Raw genomic sequence first — 20,085 nt, forward strand, 5'->3', positions numbered from 1 at the left:
ACATCTAAAGCAAAAATTAAGGAGAAGCAGCAACAGATTAAAACTTTTGCACAAGCTTCCAAAATAGTTAGGAAATGTCAGCATCTAAATCAATTATTAAATATGTAGGGCAAAATAGATGAGTACTTCACTGTATCTTTTTCCTTAGTAGAGTTTGAATACTGCTATTTTTCTTATTTGTTTTATCTTGTTTTGTGCCAGATGTTCTTATCAGGGAAAACAATGGTGACGTGTTTTAATATTGATGAGTTGATTCTCCTGGGAATAATAGTGTATCTACCTTCTCAGAATACAAATTGTGGGAGGCTTTCTATAGCATAATTACCACAACACATTGAATTTTAAGTGCAACTATTTAAAACTGTGGAAAGAACTTTCTGTTTATTATCTTTGTTTTATCTATTTAAGAGGAGAATGACTCTTCTTTTAAAATTATGTACTGTTTTGATGGCCTTTAAAAAGCAAGCATATAAATCAGCAGTGGTAATGTGTAATCTGTCAAAGCAGCATATGCTTAAGCACCTTATAAACTATTAAATAATCATAATATTTCTCTTTCCAAGTTTGTTAGTTTATTTGTTGAAGCAATTGCAGAGCAGTTGCAGAGTAATTAAAGTACTTTACTTTAACTTTTTTTTTTTTTTCCCCTTCAGGAACTTGAAGTACCGATATTATAAATGATTTGGTGACAAGCTGAGCTTGCAATGCAGGCAATAAAAACCGTGGAAAAAGAAGTGACTTTTATTAAGGAAATACTTTTCACAGAATCCTTCCTCAAGCACCAAGAGTGCAGCAGAAATCGGGAGAGCAGGCTGCTCCAAGAGCAGCAGCCATTGGAAGGAGCTGTCTGCAGCTCTCAGTGCTGTACTGAGCATGTCCCAGCGGAGCCCAGTGCAAGCAGCACATTATGCAAAAAGGCAGCTCTAGCAGATGGGAGAGAGGCACAGCAAGCATTTGCTTCACTTGCATCACCACCGCTTGAAAACAAACCTGGATTGCTAGAGGGGATCTCGCCAGCAGGCCAAAGGAATGAAATCCGGGAGGATGGCTTGATTGTCAAAGGTGTTGCACTGCGAAAAATCATGGGGAATCAAGATGGGAAGCTAAAGAAAAATACAGGTGATGTGCAAGAAGGAGGAGAAGATGTCTCTGGGCCCAAGGATACGGACGGCACAAAGAAGGTATCAGGAGGCAGAAGGGGACTGGGGAAACATGCAAAAGGTAGCGAATCGGGTAAGAAGAAGGGTAAGTCGGACTCCAGGCCCTCTGTGTTTTCAAATCTGAGGATCAGAAAAAATCTGTCCAAGGCTAAAGATGGGAATAGCAGTTCACGGGAAGATGTTTTGGAAAGCCAGGCCTTGCAGCCTGGGGAGCTGGACAGTACTCATTCAATTGTAGCCAAAACTCCCGATATAAGCATCTCTGCAGATGAAGGGGGTCTCTCAGACACAGATGTTGAACATTTTGAAATCAGAAATGAAACTGCTCCAGCTGCTGCAGAGACACAGGATGGACAAAGGACCAGCTCTGGCTCTGATACGGATATATACAGTTTCCATTCAGCCGCAGAGCAAGAGGATTTGCTTTCTGATATCCAGCAAGCTATTAGACTGCAGCAGCAGCAGCAGCAGGGGGCAATTAACATTGGAACTGAGGACCTTGTCGCCAAAACAATGGGCCGACACATGGCTAATTCACAAGCAACCTCCTTAGATTTCGAACGGTTTTTTTCAGTAACTACCACTGACAAAGAAAGGAGCCCAGACACGGAGGGGGCTTTTCCAGCGGTATCAGAAATTGTGGAAAACCTTCCTGTCTCCGGTGCCACTGAATGTGAACCGAAAGAAGCGGTAAATGGCACAGGCTCTCCTGGTAACGGCTTATTTGAAACACAGGAACGTCAGCTATTGACTGAGGAACAGCCCGTTGCTGGAGTGGATGCTGTAGCCAGTGAACTACAAGACAGTTTGAATAGAACTGCAGTAGAAAACGGGTCTGAGACACACAGCTCCGCACAACCTTCTCCAGCCTCAGTGGCCGATACTGAGGCTAAAATTGCTGAAGTGCAGGCTGTTGATTTTCAGGGCTCAGTAACAGAGGGTGGTATTTCAGATGCAGGCCGTGATCATGCTGCTGAGACTCAGGAAGGGAAACACACTCTGTCAGCCAGTCGAGAGGAGCTGCGTAATGGTTTATCCATGGAAATGAAAAATGGCAGTTTGTCCTCTGAAGGAACAGCAGACAGTCCGATGCTTGGTTCCCGATGTTTTAAGCCCTATCTAATTAATCCCTGTTACATCAAAACCACAACTAGGCAACTGAGTTCTCCCAACCATTCACCTTCTCCCTCCCCATCCCAGAGCCCGCTTTTCACAAGGAGGCAGGATTCCGTCCACAAAAAAGAAAAAGTCTCAGTCAAGAAGAAGAGGTCTGCTAGTTTGGCAGGTTTGTTTAGTCGTTCTGCAGACTGGACAGAAGAGGTGTCTAATCACAAAAGCGAGATCACAGAGAAGGTGAGCTCTGCAGACTATTTGGAGCACAAGGGGTTTAGAGAGAAATTTCAAACAGAAAGAGTGCCTTTGACTCATTCAAGAAAGTCCTCAGGGGTCCAGGCTTCTACAGAGACATTTCCCAATGTCTTTTCAGGTGAGTGATATGTATTAAGGGTTGTTTGGCTTTGGTATTTTTTTTCCCACAACAGCTTTGAAAATATTTTTAAAATACTTTAATTCACTTAATGCAATACTTTGCATGCATTATCATCTTTACTTGTGCTGACAGCTTTAAAATCCAAGGCCTGATCTTACAAACACAGTCACATTTCATCAGTCTGGCAATACTGCCACTAAAGGAAATGCATAACTCTGAAGTTTTTCATTCTGCTTGTCTCCGTTGTCTACATCCTGTAGAAAAAGGCCGAATGCCTTAAATTATTCTTGTTGAAAAATGCTAAAAGCTGCACTGTTGTAGGCAGACCAGCTCTCTGCATAAATAGATCTTTCAAATGTGAAGCTTTCTGTAACCAGGATCCTGTTTGGGGTTTTCTTGTGCTAGGTGCTGTTCTAATGTACTGTAAACATCTGAGACCTGCACCTGGTGTTAGACTGAGGTGGTGATGAGGATTTGCTTAGTACAAAAAGGAAAAAGCCATGCAAGCACAGATGGACAACACTTCAGAAAGGAACCAATTTCCTCTTCAGAAGGGGGGAGGAGGAAAAGAAAAAAATGTTAATGTATTGAAGGGCAGCAAAAACAGGAGAGGAGAAGGGAACGCGGGGTTGTACAATTTGGTAGCTGTGTCAGGCTGCTGCTTAGGCTACATAAGGTGACTCATTCAGTAAAGTATTCTTTACCTTGCCGGTTAGGCAGCTTGCATCCTGTCACAATGACATGGGAATAGAGAGTTCACAAATGAAGCACTGTGAGTAGATGGTTGTATTTTCCTTCACGCTGAGGTTATTTCCCCTTTTTCTGCCCCCACCCCCGAAGTTTCTTTATAAAGGTAATATATTCATAAATAGGAACATTTCTGCCACATAGGAGGTATGTATACAGAGAAAACTGAGCAGCATATTCCATATATTTTTCACTTAAGGAACCTGTAGAACTAAGAGAATACAGAGAACATACCCTAAGAGCACCTGTTATAAGATAAAACTGGTTTTGTTTTGAATGAAGTCAGTTCTAGATGCATGAGCACAGTAACCATATCTGTGCACAAGCTCTTTGCAAAAAATGGAGTGAGATTTTTTTTGTGGTTTTATGAAAAGTAGACAGAAGAGTAAGATTTATGAAATAAATACCTAACATTACTTTCTAGATTCAAGTCACAACTCTGTCATTCTTCAGGAGTCTTGAACAAAATTCCCCAGTTTCGGTCTAGAAAATTAGAACTCAAATTTTTTAAAACAGAAAAAGCCAGTCCCCTCTGAGACTAGCCCTCTATGAAGTGAGCTGAATCTTTTTTTGTGTTTTGAATCCCTTTCACCCATTTCTAAGACTTAATTTCAGACATACTAGTTAAACTTTTCCAATTTGAGGTGTTCACTAATTTCAGATTTATAGCATATAAAAATCACACACTTTTTTTTTTTAGCTATCAACATTTGGCAGCTTATAAAAAGCTCAGAAAAATTTTAATTGCCACATCAGTAATTAGACCTTATAGTGGTGCTATGACAGAAATAAATTTTATGTGGTAAACTTCAAGAACATGGTATTTCTTTTTAGATACTTGTTTTCTGAGAAACAGACTTTTTTGCATTTCCTCACAAGGTTTTGATTTGCTTACTAAAAATTTTTGGATTGTTTTGTGTTTTCCCACCAATACTTCAGACTGTTATTGTGAAGGGACCAGTGTCCAATGCAACAGTAGTTCTATCTCTTATGGAAATCACAGTGACCCTCATTTGCATGTACATACCAGCTGTCTTTACAGGCAGAGGACAATTATATCTTTCAGTTCATGCAGAAAAGCTTAAAGTGAGGGAACTGGAAATGACTCATCTCTATTTGGCCATTCATAGTTTTAAAAAATGTATTTACAATCTAAAATTTATCAAGAATTTAAAAATAACAAGTGGTGTACATAAAAAAGGGGAATTAAACTTCACATTACTCTTCCCATAAACTGCCATTGCTGCAAGAGCAGAAAAGCCTCTAAATAAACCACTCTGGTCAGCAATGATTACAGAAATAATTTCCTTGTAATTTGATACTACTTGTGAAAAATGTTGTATTTTACTTGCATGCATGAGATACATTGACTTGGGGATTAGCATCAGGCTTTGAGAAATAACATTCTTTATAGTGGGATATTTCTAGCTAAAAAAAAAACCAAACAAAAAAAAAAAAAAAAAACAAAACAAGAAAAACAAAGGAAAGGCAAACCCAAACAGCTTCTTGCCTACAGCATTAAATCCCATTTTGCTGTGCAGTTACTGCAGTGTTGTTCTGCATTTCTAACTGGAATCAAGTAAAATATTCCACAACACTTCATCATTGATTTCATTGACTGCAGGTTCTATGCAGATGATTGGCCTACTTTTGCACCATGTTGTGGTTTGGCTGTGTGCCCTTTGGTTTTCACAGTGATACATACGAACTCTTTAAGACTGCTTTAATGTAAAATGAAGATGGAAGCCAAGGACTTGAATGGCAGAGACTTTGCATATCTAATTTTGCTTTCTATAAGAAGGAAAGTACAGTATTTCGAATTTGATGCATTTCTTAGGAATGTGGTGTGCACAAATTTATGGGCATTTTGTAATTCAGGCATTTGAGCTATTTCATTTTTTATGTGGACAGCTGTATTTGAATTTGCAGTGACAGTAATTACAAGTTCTAGATTACCCAGTGCACAATGGGGCCATGGCTTTTATATCGTGGTCCCAGGGGGACAAGAGCTTGACAAGAGTTGGTTCTCTCACTTTGTCGTGTGGCAATGAATGATTTGCACTAATGTGAAGAGAGTATCTTGGTGGGAAAATGAAATTGATATTTCCAAACATTAACATAACTGAAATGAAAGAGCCAATAGATAGATTTAGTAAAAAGGATTTCATCCTTGCATTAATTTGAGGTGCAGTGATTGCAGAGGAGCTAATAAGGGCGTGTTTTACGTAAATTGAATGAGTCCCATCAGCTGCCCCAGACAGTAATTAAACTTGACCCAGACAAACCCATGCCCTTTCTAATCTCTGTTGGCTGGTTGTAACACACTTGCTGCATGAAGCTCTTTCAAACAGATCATTTACCTTTAAATTTCTCTTCAGAGATTTTTATTTGTTCTGCTCTATCTGTAAAGAGGAGACAAACAAAAAGTCCTGGTTACCATAAAACAAAATCTGAAGCCAGTACTGTGCTTGTGTACTCATGTCTGCTTTCTGACTTCTGCCACTTTATTTCACTTCCATACTGTTTTAATGTTGTCTTCCCACTTCCAGTTCCATTGCAGTGTCTACAGGCACATACAGAGGTCTTAGTATAGATAAGTATGCGAAAACTCGAAAAAGTTGGATCAAAGTTTATTTCTGAGGCATAAAGTAGACCTTTTAAAATGCTTTTTCAAGGCTTTTTTTCTTTCTGATTCATGTGATGACACACACACAATATGGATTTGTATCTGTTGGCATCCTGAGTAGACTTTTTATCAGGCAGCTGTTATTTAAGATTACTTATGGTTTTCTGTTTCACTGATGATGTTTGTTAGCAGTAATACAAACGATTCTTTTATCAGATGAGGTATAGCCTCATCTATGTAAGGGAGCTGCCCAACAGCAACCCTACATGTGGTATGTGATCACACACTACACTGAGTGTTGCTAGCAAGCATCTGAAGGGAAAGATCCTCCTCCTTTTGCCTAGTACACACAAAACTCGGGGGAGGGGGGAGTCCAACACTGCACTTCTACTGTACTAAAATGTGTTTGAAAGTGGCCTGCAATATGTTATTGAAAGATGGGTGAGTACTGATCAGTTGCTTTAATGTTTCTGTGCCAGAACCCCAATATGGGATTTGGAGAAACGTGAGTAATTTCACTGGAATCCAGTGCTGCCAGGCTTGTTTTGATGGGATCTCATGATTAATACTTTGATCTTTATCTAGAACTTCATTGGGAGTAGCAGATTTTGGTCATGGGATTGAGTGGCTCTGTCTATTGGGCAACCACATTCTGACCAGCAACCGCATTCTGATGTATGACTGGGAGCCTGACATGTCTGGAGTAGGAATGTGTGGACTTGGTTGCCTGATGGTCTTTTTTAGGGTGCAAAGGGGGAAAGGAAAAGGGACAGTTTATAGCTGGGATCTGTGCAGCTCTACTTGGTTCTGAGACACAGTATCACAAGAATATCCATCACACAAGGGATCTGTCTGGAACTGACCATTAAAGGACGTTGTGTGCTTCAGTGACTTCATTTCTGTGAAATGAGCAGCGGATTACTCCAGTGGGAATAATTATGTGGAGTTTAAGTTTGATTATATTTCTTGGGTTTAATTGTGCTTTATTATTTTTTAAAGTATGCACATATTTTTTAATAGCTTGGGGCATGGTTGGTATATTTTTTTAAAAAAATCCCCAACTGTGTGTGTAGGACTTATTTGCAGAAAAAAAAAACCCTATTTCTTGAAACAGGCTTTTTTTTTTCTCTGTGCTGTTCTGTTTAAAGAAAAACAAATTTGGAATTGAAAAGCAACTCTAGGGATATTTTAGGCTGACTATATATGAGGGATTAAGTTCTAATGTGAATCATGGCGATAGAATATGCAAAAATATTAATTACCCAAGATATTTTGTTTGTTTAGTGTTCTAATCAAGCTCAGGATATGGCCAAGTGTATTCCTTATGAACTACTTCTGCCAAAATTTGAGCTTACATAAGGAGTAGTGGTGATGAACCATATATATGTAGGTGTGGGTGACTGCAGCTTTGGTTATTTTTAGATACATTTGAAAACATCATTCTGTAGCAGTTAGCTGGACTGCAAGTTTCCAGAAACTTACTTTTATGGAGGCAGTTCATCGTTTTTGGGAATGGGGTGAATTGGTACAAGGGGAACAGGACAGAAGAAGAAAGGACAGCTGTGAAAGGAAGGTGATGGACAGATGTGAGGACTTTACATTGTGTCACTTCATTCCTGCCTCTTCACATGATAATAGAAGGCCAGTTGCACTTCATTAAATGCTTTAAAAAGGCAGCAAAGGGGGTTCAGGAGCTGTGGCATGCTATCATTTTCTCTAAGCAACAGCAGCTTCCTGCATTCCTACATTGCAATTCATGTAAAGAAAATTAAGGACAACGAGGTGGTCTGTGTTACCTTGAGTATAAAAATGGCTGTTCTTTTATTTCCATGTTGCTGCTAACCAGAATGTTTCCTTCACACTGATGGAAATAGCTAGGCTTTCTGACCAGGAAGTGGGTGATGTTTTCTGATGCCAAACCATGTTTTATTCTCTCATAAATACAGACCATAACTTCTTTCATCTGTAGTTGCACAGCAGTAGAACCATTAAGTAAGTTAGCACTTTTGTAACAGTAAGAAGCAGTGGTTTTGAGATTGTGTGCAAATATCACAGGTTGTAAAAGAAAACCCTAATATATATAAAGCTAAATGTAAATACATAAATAAAGAAGTACGTAAATCTTTAGAATTTAATCTTTTTGGTGTCTTGACATATATAGCTAAGTAGTGGCAGGAAAGCCTAGTCACAAGTGAGATTTATTGAGACATTCTTATTTGTGAGTACAAGTATGACTTTTTTGGTCTCAGGATCTGTATAAGAGTTATCAGGAGTGCCAGAGCTCTGAATGTGGTGTGAATTTGAATGAGGAGAAAACATAGATAACTTTTCTCTGGAACTAATTACAGAAGGCACCTTCATTCTAGAGTTTATTTGGTGCCAGGATCTGGCTCAGATGTACCAGAGATAGATGCAGAAGACGTAGAAATAGCATGTACCAGGGAAAAAGTAACTGCTATCCTTTCCTCTTCCTTGCACTGATAAGGAAAAAAAAAATCACTCTAAAAAAGAAATGTGTGCTGCAGTATCACAATAGTTAACTAACTTAACATCTCTTAAAAGTCATGGAAGAAAATGTGGTTTTCATTTAAAAAAAAAAAAAGGGAAAAAAAGACCAAAACAAAAACATTTCCTTCATAATAGAGGTTGTGTATCCAAGTGCTATTTTGTCATGCAAAGAGTCAAGAAATAATTTATGCTGAGAAATTGTTGAGGGAAATACTTGATTACATCAGTGAAAGAAAATAAAGGCCCAGTTACAGCAAGGGAGTTGTGTTTCTAGGTTTTCTTCAGATGAAGTCTAGAAGAACATATCTGCACAAATACATAGATGTACATGTGTAGTTTTTGTGGAATATAGTTCTAACTTTTTGCTTTTCCCCTTTTTCATCTTACTGTTGTTTGTTTATGGACACAAACCCAAAAGCTTTTGTACATCCTGATAAATATTAAAAAGCAGATATTAAAGTTGGAGATTACCAAACCTTGGGAGCACAGCTCCTGGAGCAGAAAGAAAGCTAAGGCATACCTGGGATCTAATGAGCAGGTTGAAGGAAATGTGTTATTTGTGTCCCATTTTAAAGACTTCCTAGTTTGGTTCAGTTGTGTCTCGTGACTTTTGGCTGCTTGAGCACACACTTGAATTTACTTCTAAGGTAAAGATAGGCCAGACTGCTTTGAATGTAGAATAAAACATTGAACCATTAGGCATAAAGGAAATTGGGTTGTATGGAATAGTGTGTATCAGTTTGGACTGACAAAAGATGCTGCTAGTAATAGATGCCCAAAAAGACATCAGAGGAGCTTCTTACTTTAAAGAGCTAGATGGAAAGAATTGTGGTTTTCCAGCAGTCTGTAAGAACCTGGCACAGACTGCTGCCTTCACATCACAAATCTCCACAGAAACTAAAAAGGTAAAGATGGACAAAATTAAATACTTGCTGAGAGGAAGCTAAGTACCTGGAAAACGCAATACAACATTTGCCAAAGATGCATATGGTGCCTAAAAGATTTGATAGACAGACACATATAGATTCTCCTTCATAATAAACTGCTATAATTATAGGGTAGCCTTGTAAATGTACCTCTGTAATCTGCAATGATACTGCATTAGAACCTGAAGAGAAATCAATGTGAAAGAACACATGCAATTTAATGTTGTGGGAGGGTGCATCTTGTTTATATTTTTAGAAAGATATTTTGTACTCTATGCCACTGCTATATCATAGTTGAGGAATTGTCTGGTATTTAAAAATTTTAAAACCTTCAGCTTCTGAAAGTTAATATATGAAAGCTTCTGAAAGATGTATCCTTTCCTTTTACTATTTTTGTCACATATATAGTTGTCGCTAAGTGACGTATATAAATGACATATAGCAAGAGGAAGGGATAAAAGAATAGTTTAATATTCTGTCTCAGCTTATCCTGTTATACATATGTCATATGTAAGAAAATTCACTGTGGGGGAAAGGTGTAAAATCTTAGTCACCATGAAAGCAAAATTTCAAGGAGCTCATGTTCAAGTTAGGGAGAAAGAGTGCTTCACAGATTTGCTAATCTGGAAGAATGCTGAAAGCACTGTCACAGCCTATCACAAATATTTAATATGTTGTGAAACTCTGGTGATAGTAGAGATATAATACCTGCTTTTTATAAAACGTAAAATATTGTTGCAAATAATCAAGCCAATTTTCATCATGTTTTGACTGCAGCAGCAAGTAAGGCTTTGGAACAAATCTTGAGGGAGGAAATTAGAAGATATAATTAACTATTGAGTATATGACAAAAGGGTAAAGAAAAATGACAAAATGCAGCATGGTTTTATCAAAGATCAATAAGACTACATTGCTAATATTTTATTTACAGCTGCTTTCTAGACAAAACAAGTGTGCTAAGAAGGCACTCACCTGCATTTCTGTACAAATGGTAACACTGCAAATCATTTATCCAAAGAAGAAAATTCCTGCTGGTTTTAGATAAGGGACTCTGTCATGTTACTTCACTGCTACCAGAGGTAACAGCATCATTTTGGCCTGCCCCCCCTAGAGTTGTGATCGATGGGCTTGGTCAGGCTGTGGAAACTTATTACATAATTAAAACAAGAGTAGACCTGTGTCCTGACCTTTGTCATGGCCATAGCCCTTGCAGGACTTGAAATTTTCACTACCAAGTAAAATTTTTGTTAAACTTCTGTCTTTCTATATTATGACACAAATTTCAAAATTAGGAACTGAGCTGACCTTAGGATTTCATTCATCAGGGTGAAGGTCTGCATTAATTAGATTTTCACATGCTTCTGCTCTTTCTAGCATGATTTGTGGAAATATGGTGCATGTTTAAGTAATCTTATAACAGACTACTGGGGAATATGCTGAAATTGGTGGTGTTGTCGTGTCTCATACCCAGCACAAATGAACAGGTTGTTTTAAAATGTAGCCACTTGGTTCAATCAAGAAACACTATGGATAAAGTAGGAGATGCGTTTGTTTTGAAAACTGTTTGTAAAATCTTTTCTGGGGTGGATTTTTACTTCCTTAATTCAGTGATCTCTCTTTCTCACCTTTATTTTTGGAGAATCCTGTTTTCAAATTTTGTCAGATCTCCACTTTTCCCATGAGGGCATTTCTGGAGGAATTTCAGGGCCATTTGAATGAGGAGCTACCTTTGCTCTGCATGCACTGAGGTGGCCCTGGGGGCAGTGGCAGGATTCTCTTCCGGTGACAGCTAATGCCCTTGCTTCCGAAAGGGAGCATGCACACATATTCTCTGGCTCTCTTTTGGATGTCTCAAGCACTTGAAGCTGTTAGCATTATGTGTTGCTTTTTCTTTTGCTGTATAATGTGTTGCTTGTTCTTAGCTGAGTTGAAATCTCAGTGATATGCTTATGAAAGTTGTCTTGCACAACCCAGAATCTGTTTAAATTTTAATAATAATTGTGGGGCTAAAATATAGGGAAAAAAGTACTTGCTTGACTTGCACAGGGGTTGATGTACTCTGGTCCTATCCTTAGAACTAGTGAAGAGTACACGGAAAAATTTTAACACTAAACAAGCATACTATGAAAGATAGGACAGTGTAAAATGAGAGAGATTGAGATGCCAAAAAATTCAGAGAGCTTGGCAAAAGTAAAGCATAGTTTTTACTGTGGCAATCAAGTACAGGACTGAGAAATGTGAAATTAATAATTGATAGTTTTATTCTAGTTGTTTGAATAGTCTATGAATGTATTCAATCAATACATTATTCACTGTAATTTAATAAATATGTGTTTCTGACTTTGAAATTACGTTGAACTGTCTGCAGGCAGACATGGAAAACTGTGGGAATGAGGGAGATGGTGTTGATATATGTCTTTTTCTTAATTCTCTTGCTTAGACAGGCTTTCTGCTTTGACTTCTGAATTTAAGATGATGTGTGGGTTTAGTTCATACCATCCATGTGAACAGATAGGAAATCTGGAGGCAGAACATCAGAGAAGAAAAGTCAATCTTCTTGGGTATTTCCACACATCCCTAACTTTATTAATGTTCTAAGTACTAAAATATAAAAGTATATTTTATGTATAATATGATAATATACAATATAAATATGTAAAGACATCAACATATAACATCTGTGGGTTTTTTTCCCCTTAGAAACATAAGCTTTTATACAACTAGCAAAGGCAGAGATGAACTATTTCACTGATAATAAGAACAAGAAGAAATATATTTGACAGTATTGTATCAATTTGTGCCCTAACCCTAGACCTTGACCAATTTTTTTATATTTAAGTTTTATGTTGCCTGGAAATTAGACTTAAAACATATTTTATTTTGTGTTTATTCAAAGCAGAAAGCTTTTTTTTTTCTTTTTGTTGTGAAACTATATTGTGCGGAGGCCGGTTGCTTACCAGGTTTTCCATGTTTTATGTAACCAGGATGTGAGAAAACTGTCACATGATTTTAGGAAAGTATCTGTCAATAAAAATTCAATCCCTTAAAAAAAATTTTAAAAAACCAACCAAACAAACAAAAAAAAACCCAGCTAAAGCAACCTCACAGGATGAGAAATCTAGAATGGTTTACCAATCTAAATCAGAAGAGGATTAAAAACTCCACAGTGAAAAAGAACAATAAATGAAGTTTCTAATCCTGGCATATTCAGCATTATCTCCCAGGTCAGTCTTCAGGCAAACAACAGGCAAAATTAAATTGCTACTTTGTAACTGCAAATGCATATTTAATATGCACTTATGCAGTACTTGGGCTTATTATTTGAAGAAAAGATGGCTAGAATACCAATTTCTGTTTCATTCCCCAGGTTACGTGTGCACCTTGGAAAACTGTTCTCAGCAGTCACATGTTGCACATTATATCTAGGCTGAGTGGTACAGGTTAGCTGAAAAATGGGAAATTTGAAAAGCTTGTGAAATTAAAGGAAAGCATTAAAGAACTTTAATACTTTTTATCATTGAGGTATTAATTTTATATGTGAAATATTAGTGTGCTTGTTCTATTTGAGTCTTGGTAAAGTATATGAACAGCAAAAAGGTGAAAATGGAGTGCGATTGATTTGCCCCTGAAAAATTGTTCATTAAGCTTTTGCTGCATAGTTTGAGAAAATATGATGTGTAAATTTATACTGAAAATTATTTAAGAAATTGTATCTAGCTGAAATTGCTATCTCAGCTAAGAATATGAACATCTTTGCAGTCTTTCTGTCTCTCTGACATGTTTGTCTTCTTCTGGCATTCTGGGCCATGTTGGTGCTGCACTAAATGAGGCCTGAGTTAGCTGGCACTTTGCTGACAGCATATGTAGAAAAGGAGATAGAAAAAAAAAGTGAAAGGAAGGAATGATTTAGACTAATATGGGACAGCAGATAGCTGAAGTACACCATTTTCTTCCTTTTGAATGCAACTCTTTTTTTTCCTCCTATTTTCTCTCTGGTTTTTAGTTTGGGGTTTTTTTTGGTTGTTATTTTTTTGTTTATAAAACTACATAATTGAAATCCTTTCTAAATGAGAAACCATAAGAAGACTACAATTGTCTTTTTACATTTTGCAAGAATAATAGAAAATGTTAGAAATGGAAATTCACCATTTTGTCTATTTCTTCTTCCTTTTCCTTTATTTCCTCTACTGTCTCCCAAAAATAGAGCAAAGCCTAGGGTACATTTGGCTTCAAAGCTTATGAAATCACTTTGCTGTGTGAGCATTTCTGGTGTTACTAAAATGGACAAAAAAAAGAGGGAAAAGGAAACCAGCAGATTTCAGCTTTTGAAGATGTAAGCAATATGTGAGTGAGTAAGTCAAGTTAACTCTTGAGGTTGCTGAATAGGGTGTTCAGAGCTGGTGTTATACTGAAGCCATTCACTCTGCATTAGGAAGAATTAAAATGGAAAGTCTGTGTTCAGTGTGTGTAGGTGTACTGATGCAACTGCTGTGCTAATGGTGAAAGTGTGGTATAGTGCTCTGGGTTTTTGGAGAGAGGATCACCGAGACAGGCAGAAGGGGGAGCTTTTGGAGTATAACTCATTTTGATCATTAGTCTCAGCTGGTGCTCAGTGACAGCTGTGCTCCCGGGCTTTTGCAAATCCGGCGTAAGGAGGATAGAAGACACATCTTTAAAGATAAATGTGAGGTTATAACAGCAAGATCCTCAGGGAAACATTATTGTAAGCTCTGCTGTAGCACAGCGCCTCAGTGCACATGTTTGTGTTTTCAGTATGACTATTCTAGTTTTCTTCCAATTCTCACTTCCATTCATGTCTCTTCCTGCCCTCAATAATTAAGCAAATGCAAAGCTAACAATATTTTATGATATTGCTGATTCTTAAGGATTTTCTTTCTCACCTTGTAGCTCTTTGAAAGGCTTGTCTTCTGAGCATATCAAAGGTCTATAAGGTGAATTCATTGAGTCAGGACTTGTATTTCTCTGTAGACAATACTGAACATGCTTTTACCCACATTTTTCATACAGGGAGACAGGATGGAAGGAAACCATACTTGAACTTGTGAATTTGCATTCAGTAGTGAATAGTTCTACATGTTCTACAGCGGTGGCTTTCACGAACAGTGGTGTTCAATTCTTGATCATAGGGGTTGGGTGAGGACCTGTTGTGTCATACTGGTGGAGACAAGATCAATAGTGCTTCATCTTCATGAGAATGGGAGAAAGAGACAGATCATACACAGGTGGAGAACATGGAATTTGGAAGCAGAGCCAGAAGATTCAGGCTGAGTCACAGTAGCAGAATTATAACAAAATATCCACAGAAATCCAGAATACCTGATACTTCCAAACTTAATTTCATGTTCTCATTCTTTTAGTTGATAAACTGTGTAATCCTTTGCAAAAGAGGAAAAAATAAAAGTCTTTTTATCCCTTACTGGGGTTTAATAAGTCATTCCAAGCTCCTAAAAAATATCTTCTGAGTTTATAGTCATCTTACTTGCTGAAGATTTTTGGCAGGATCCTCAGAATACTGATTTGATCTAAAGCTGGAGTTCCTGTCTAATTCAAAACTTAGTATGCTTCCTATCCCTTGTCAAAATAATTAGGGGAAAGGTAAGAAAAGGGTTCAGGATTCATGACCTGGGATTTCTAGGAAGAAATGTTGTTTTATACGTGAAAAGTGGTAATTTATCCTCTTAGGGGGAAAAATATCTCAGAGACCTTGGTTTTAGTTTTTACTGTTTCCACAGAGGGAACAGGCAGTCAAGAGAAATTCTTTGCTATTCCATTTAACCTTGTAGCAGAAATCAGCCAATCATTTAATAGTTATGAAATGATTAATCACTTAATTATTCCAGATTATTTGCAAACATCTTTACCTCTTGAAAGTATTATCTCATTTAATTTAGGTATATGAGGTGATTACGGTGTCTGGGGCCAAAAGCTGTTGCTGCTGCATTTTATTTATAAATTAACAATGTAAAATTGTAGCTCAAAATCTTTTAGTTGACTGAAATTTAGCCTATGCATTAAATATGGCTATGATTTTTTTTTTTTTTTTGCCATTTAGGGTGTAGATGCAGGGATTAACATTGTACAGTCAATATAGATACAAAGTAATTTTAGTTTGAATTAATTCCAGTGTATAGTGCAGATAGACAGGGTACTGGCAATCCATCTGCAGTTCAAAACAGCAGCTGTTAAAAGCCTGTAGGATCGAGTACTAAACAGGTATTTTGCTAAAACTAAACAAAAATAGAACTTTCATTGTGCCCTGAATTATAAACATGATTCCTGTTGCTTCACAAATGTCTCTTACATCAACATCAGTGCAGGCATCGGTGGGGTCAGAGGGCAGTGAGGCGGGAGCAGATTCAGCACCCACCTCCCCAGGCTGATAACGACTTTGGAGCTGAAATGCTTCTGCTATAGTGATGCCTGAAATTAGGTATAAGGGAAATATCAGGTGCCCTTACCTAGGGAGAAACTACTTCTTGGTTAATGGTGGCTTTCAAATGTAATTTTCCCCTGTCAGGAACTACAGTGGCACAGCGAATCCATCCACCAGGCCCTGCATCATGGCATGGTGTTAACTTGAGGAAATGAGCATATTTTCAAATATCAACACAACTTCTCTTGATAGGATTTACCTCTTCATTTCCCTTTAAGTAAAACTTGTGTTGTCCTTTCTATAACTTTGGTTTCTTTTTATGTTTGATGGGGGATGTGTGGTTCTTGCACTGGTATTGTCCACTCAATTTGATTGTAAGCCCTACCTGGTTAGGTACAAAACTTCAGTGGCTTAACACTATGTTCTGTCTGTATTGTATATATTAAGTACTTTAAGCATACAACTCATTCAATGCTGATACAGAGATTTTTGTCATAGCTTCTTGCAGTAAAACTATTTCTCTATGCTTTGAAAACTGAGTATTTTCCAGCTTGCATTTAGTAAAATGTGTTAACTGAATGAACAAAACATATTTCTGTAATTTAAGTTTCTGTCTGTCCTCGATCTCCGTAGCAATTGTAAGGAACACGCAAGCTGCATTAGAGCAGAGATTTATATGAACATGGCTACCTTTGTGTTGAGAATGCTTATTTTTTGATTCAACATATACTTGATAAAAAGAACACCTTAATAGTATTAAAATCAGTTTAAATCAAGTTATTGATTCTTCTAGCTTAAAAACTAATTGCTAGTATAATTAAATAATTTTTCTGTCCTATTTATTCCAAGACTACTTCATGCGCAGATGGACAAAATGATATAATTTCTCTTACCATAATCTGAATTACTTAAATTCATTACTGACTTCTTTACACATATCCTTATTTTATGTTGCTTGAATACTAAAGTATTTTTAGACAATAGTTAAAAACCACCATAAAAATTAAACTCCAACTGAATAGCAACTAAGATTCTGACCAATGCATTTGAACTTAAGCAAGACATTTAAATGCTGTAAAAATTAGCAAATTAATGGGTGGATTAAGGGAAAAAAAAGCCTCATTTCCTGTTTTGTAATTTACAGATATTTTTCCTGCTATTAGGTCAAAGCATAAGAGAGGGGTTCTGAATATGCAGGAAAAAACTCTCTAAACATGACAAGATTATTAAATGTTGAAATATCTGGGGGAAAAAAGAAAAAATCTATCAAGTCTGACATTCAGAAGTCATGGATACCCTTTTAATATATAATATAGTATGCAGAAATGTGTCTTTTTCTTGCATAATCCTTTCTTTTTGGGTGTGAGCAAAGTGACCTGTGGTCAACAAGAAAGACAGACTGTCTTCAACTAATAAATTATTTTGAAAATTTGAAAATTAAAAACTGAACAGTGATAGAGGGATACAGTGAATAAGCAGTTTTGTTAGCACTGCATTATAGGTGGTGTAACCAAGGAACAGAGGCAAATTGATTGAAAAATGTAACAAAATTTATGTCTCTTACAAGTTTATCTCATAGCTTATCTCCTGTCTTATTCCCTTGAATGTATTGCATTTTGTCTAATAAAGGGCTAGGAAACTTGGACTAATAATGAGATAATTATTAGATCTTTAGATGTGGCGAAGAAAGTCTTAGAAATATTTTCCAACATTTTAATGCATTATTTATTTTAGGGTGTATTGCCAGATGAAGTTAAAATAATACAGAAACTTCTGGCCAAATGTCACTTACAATATTCTTTTAAAATTGCTTCCAGATGTTTAAAAGAAAAATCCTTTTAGTATGTTCAGAAAGCCTGGAAAATTTTACATTTTGAATAAATTTAATGTTCAATCAGAAATCTTGTGTGTAAAAATCAGTAGAATTATAATAATTATTATTATTATGCTAAATTACACTAAAATGCCTTCTTAACACAGTTTGGGTTTCTTTTGTTTTGTTTTTGGTGGGTTTTTTTGAAAATACCTTTGTCTTTGAATGAGTGGGTGAAAAAAACAGGCAATAGAAGCTTATTTAGGTACAAACTGTATTCCTAGCTGTTTTATACTCAAACATGAAATTAACTTTTTTACTCCATTTGTCTTTTCTCTTTCAGTATATCTATTTAATCTTCTTATCAATATAACATAAATCTATAAATCTGAACTTCGGCATCTTTTTACATTTGACATTTTAGAGCTTAAGCAACTTAACATTCTTACAAAGTAGATTTTACTGCAACCTGAGTATGTAACTAATTTTTATAGTCTATTTCTGGCTAAGTTCACAACGCATTGTCATCTTTCAAACCACTAACATTTTCTCCTCTAATATATTTTATAACATATGCTTTCCTTTCATGTTCTGGTTGGATAACAAAAGAAAATACTTTGATCATAAAATCTGGCCCTGTAAGAAGAATAAGTATCTTCTTGCTCTTTAAAGGCTTTACTTCTCTGAATTGCTGTGACACTGCATTTTAGTTTGGAGCACTCCGCCACTCTGGACCTGTATACAATACAATTTTATATGGAATAGTTATGAGGGGTTTTTGTTACTATTCTTTTATTGAGAGTGTCTCTGAAGAAACAGAGCACAATTTCTCAAAGAATATAATAACTTTATGATTCAAAAAACAAAGGCTCATTCCAGGAGCTGAGAGACTAAACTCTATGCTAACTTTTGTGATGTCTTTGAAGAAGTTGTTTCATCTCATGGTAATGTCTTGGTTTTCCCTTCAGAACAATTGTACAGGAAATTGATGCTACAATAACAACTCATGGGTTTTGTACATACTTCACAGTGAAGCCAGCGCATATATATGTATACATATAATATATACATATATTTTCTTGAATGTCCTAATTATTCAGGCTCCAGGTCATTTACAGTCATTATGTAGAAATATTTTACATTAAAGACTTACTATCAGATACATTTCTTAAGAATTCTTTTTTTTATTTAGTATTTTTTACTTCAGATAGTTCAGGTTTTCAATACGCATTGTAATGCCAATACCTGTGTTCTGCATATAGCTACAAATTCTTATTTCTCTCTCATCACCTTGGCAGGACGAACTCTGCTGGAAAAGCTCTTCAGCCAGCAGGAAAATGCACCACAAGAAGAAGCAGAAAAACTCTGTTCTCGCATTATTGCAATGGGTCTTTTGCTTCCATTCACTGACTGCTTCAGAGAGCCATGTAATCAGAGCGCCCAGCAAAGCACCCCCACGTTTGATGTAAGTACTGAAAAAGTTATCTTTTGCCTCCTTTTGAAGCAGGACATGATTTGCTAATGGTTTATCCCTCCTGATAGAATTCTGTTTGTCATTTTAATGAAAATTGCCCTTAGAGTGACCATCTATTTTTCTGTGCTCAGGTATGTACACTTTTGTATCCATGTAAGCATAAGAACGTTCTCCTATAACTTGATTTCTTTTAAACTCATATCTTAGCCTGCCATACTGTTCTTCATTTGCAGTTTTCATTAAGGTGTCTTCTTTGAATCAAAGCATTCTATACGACCACCAAGATTTCTATCAATAGCTGCTTCTCCAAAAAATATAAATGAAAGGAAAAACAGAAAGCAGCGTGTCACAAAATTTTACAGAACACAGACTGGATGTCTATGCTAGACTTTTTTTTTTCCTCCCCTGAAAATACTTTTTGATACAAAATAGTGCAGGGGTCAGTGCAAGTTCTCTGGCATTCCAGCTATAGTGTTATCTGTGCTTTCCTAAATATCTGTGTTTTCCTAAATAACCCAGTTTATCTACAAAATCGTCCCATGGTCCCTCTAACAATATTATATGCTTATGTTTTGGATTTGGTGTTACTATTTGTTTTTAAGATGCAATATTTGAAACATTTTTAACTGGTTTTTGAAATTAATTGAAAAATGCAGGTTAACTATAAAACTGAGCTTACTCAGGCAACTTAAAATCACACAGCATTTGAAAGTACTTGGGGTTAAATATGCTCATAAAAGTTACTGCAAAAGAAAAGTTTCTTATTTTTCAGGTTGTTTAAAAGAGTCTGGTAATGTTTTCAGTTCTACTGCTGTTGCTATATATTCAGCAATGTCCTTTAGAGTATTGAATATCATATCCCTAAAAAGTTTCTCTGTTATAAATAGATTTTTTACCAAATTCGAAGTTTTGAAAGAAGCAGAAAAGGCTCCTTTTTTAACTGATATA

At 36.5% G+C, this 20,085-nt stretch overlaps 1 protein-coding gene across 5 annotated transcripts in view; it reads left to right on the plus strand.

Annotated features, from left to right (window-relative positions):
* Window positions 1–20,085, plus strand: part of FMN2 (formin 2) — a 166,759-nt gene that overhangs the window by 13,580 nt on the left and 133,094 nt on the right. For all 5 annotated transcript variants that reach the window (XM_010398951.4, XM_039569096.1, XM_010398968.4 and 2 more), the window contains exons 2-3: window positions 654–2,646; window positions 18,962–19,128. In XM_010398951.4, the coding sequence (XP_010397253.3) occupies window positions 705–2,646; window positions 18,962–19,128 (2,109 nt within the window). In that variant the 5' untranslated portion in view covers window positions 654–704. The remainder of the gene's footprint in view (window positions 1–653; window positions 2,647–18,961; window positions 19,129–20,085) is intronic.

Source organism: Corvus cornix, chromosome 3, assembly GCF_000738735.6.
Source record: "Corvus cornix cornix isolate S_Up_H32 chromosome 3, ASM73873v5, whole genome shotgun sequence".
In the NCBI taxonomy this organism is placed as follows: domain Eukaryota; kingdom Metazoa; phylum Chordata; class Aves; order Passeriformes; family Corvidae; genus Corvus; species Corvus cornix.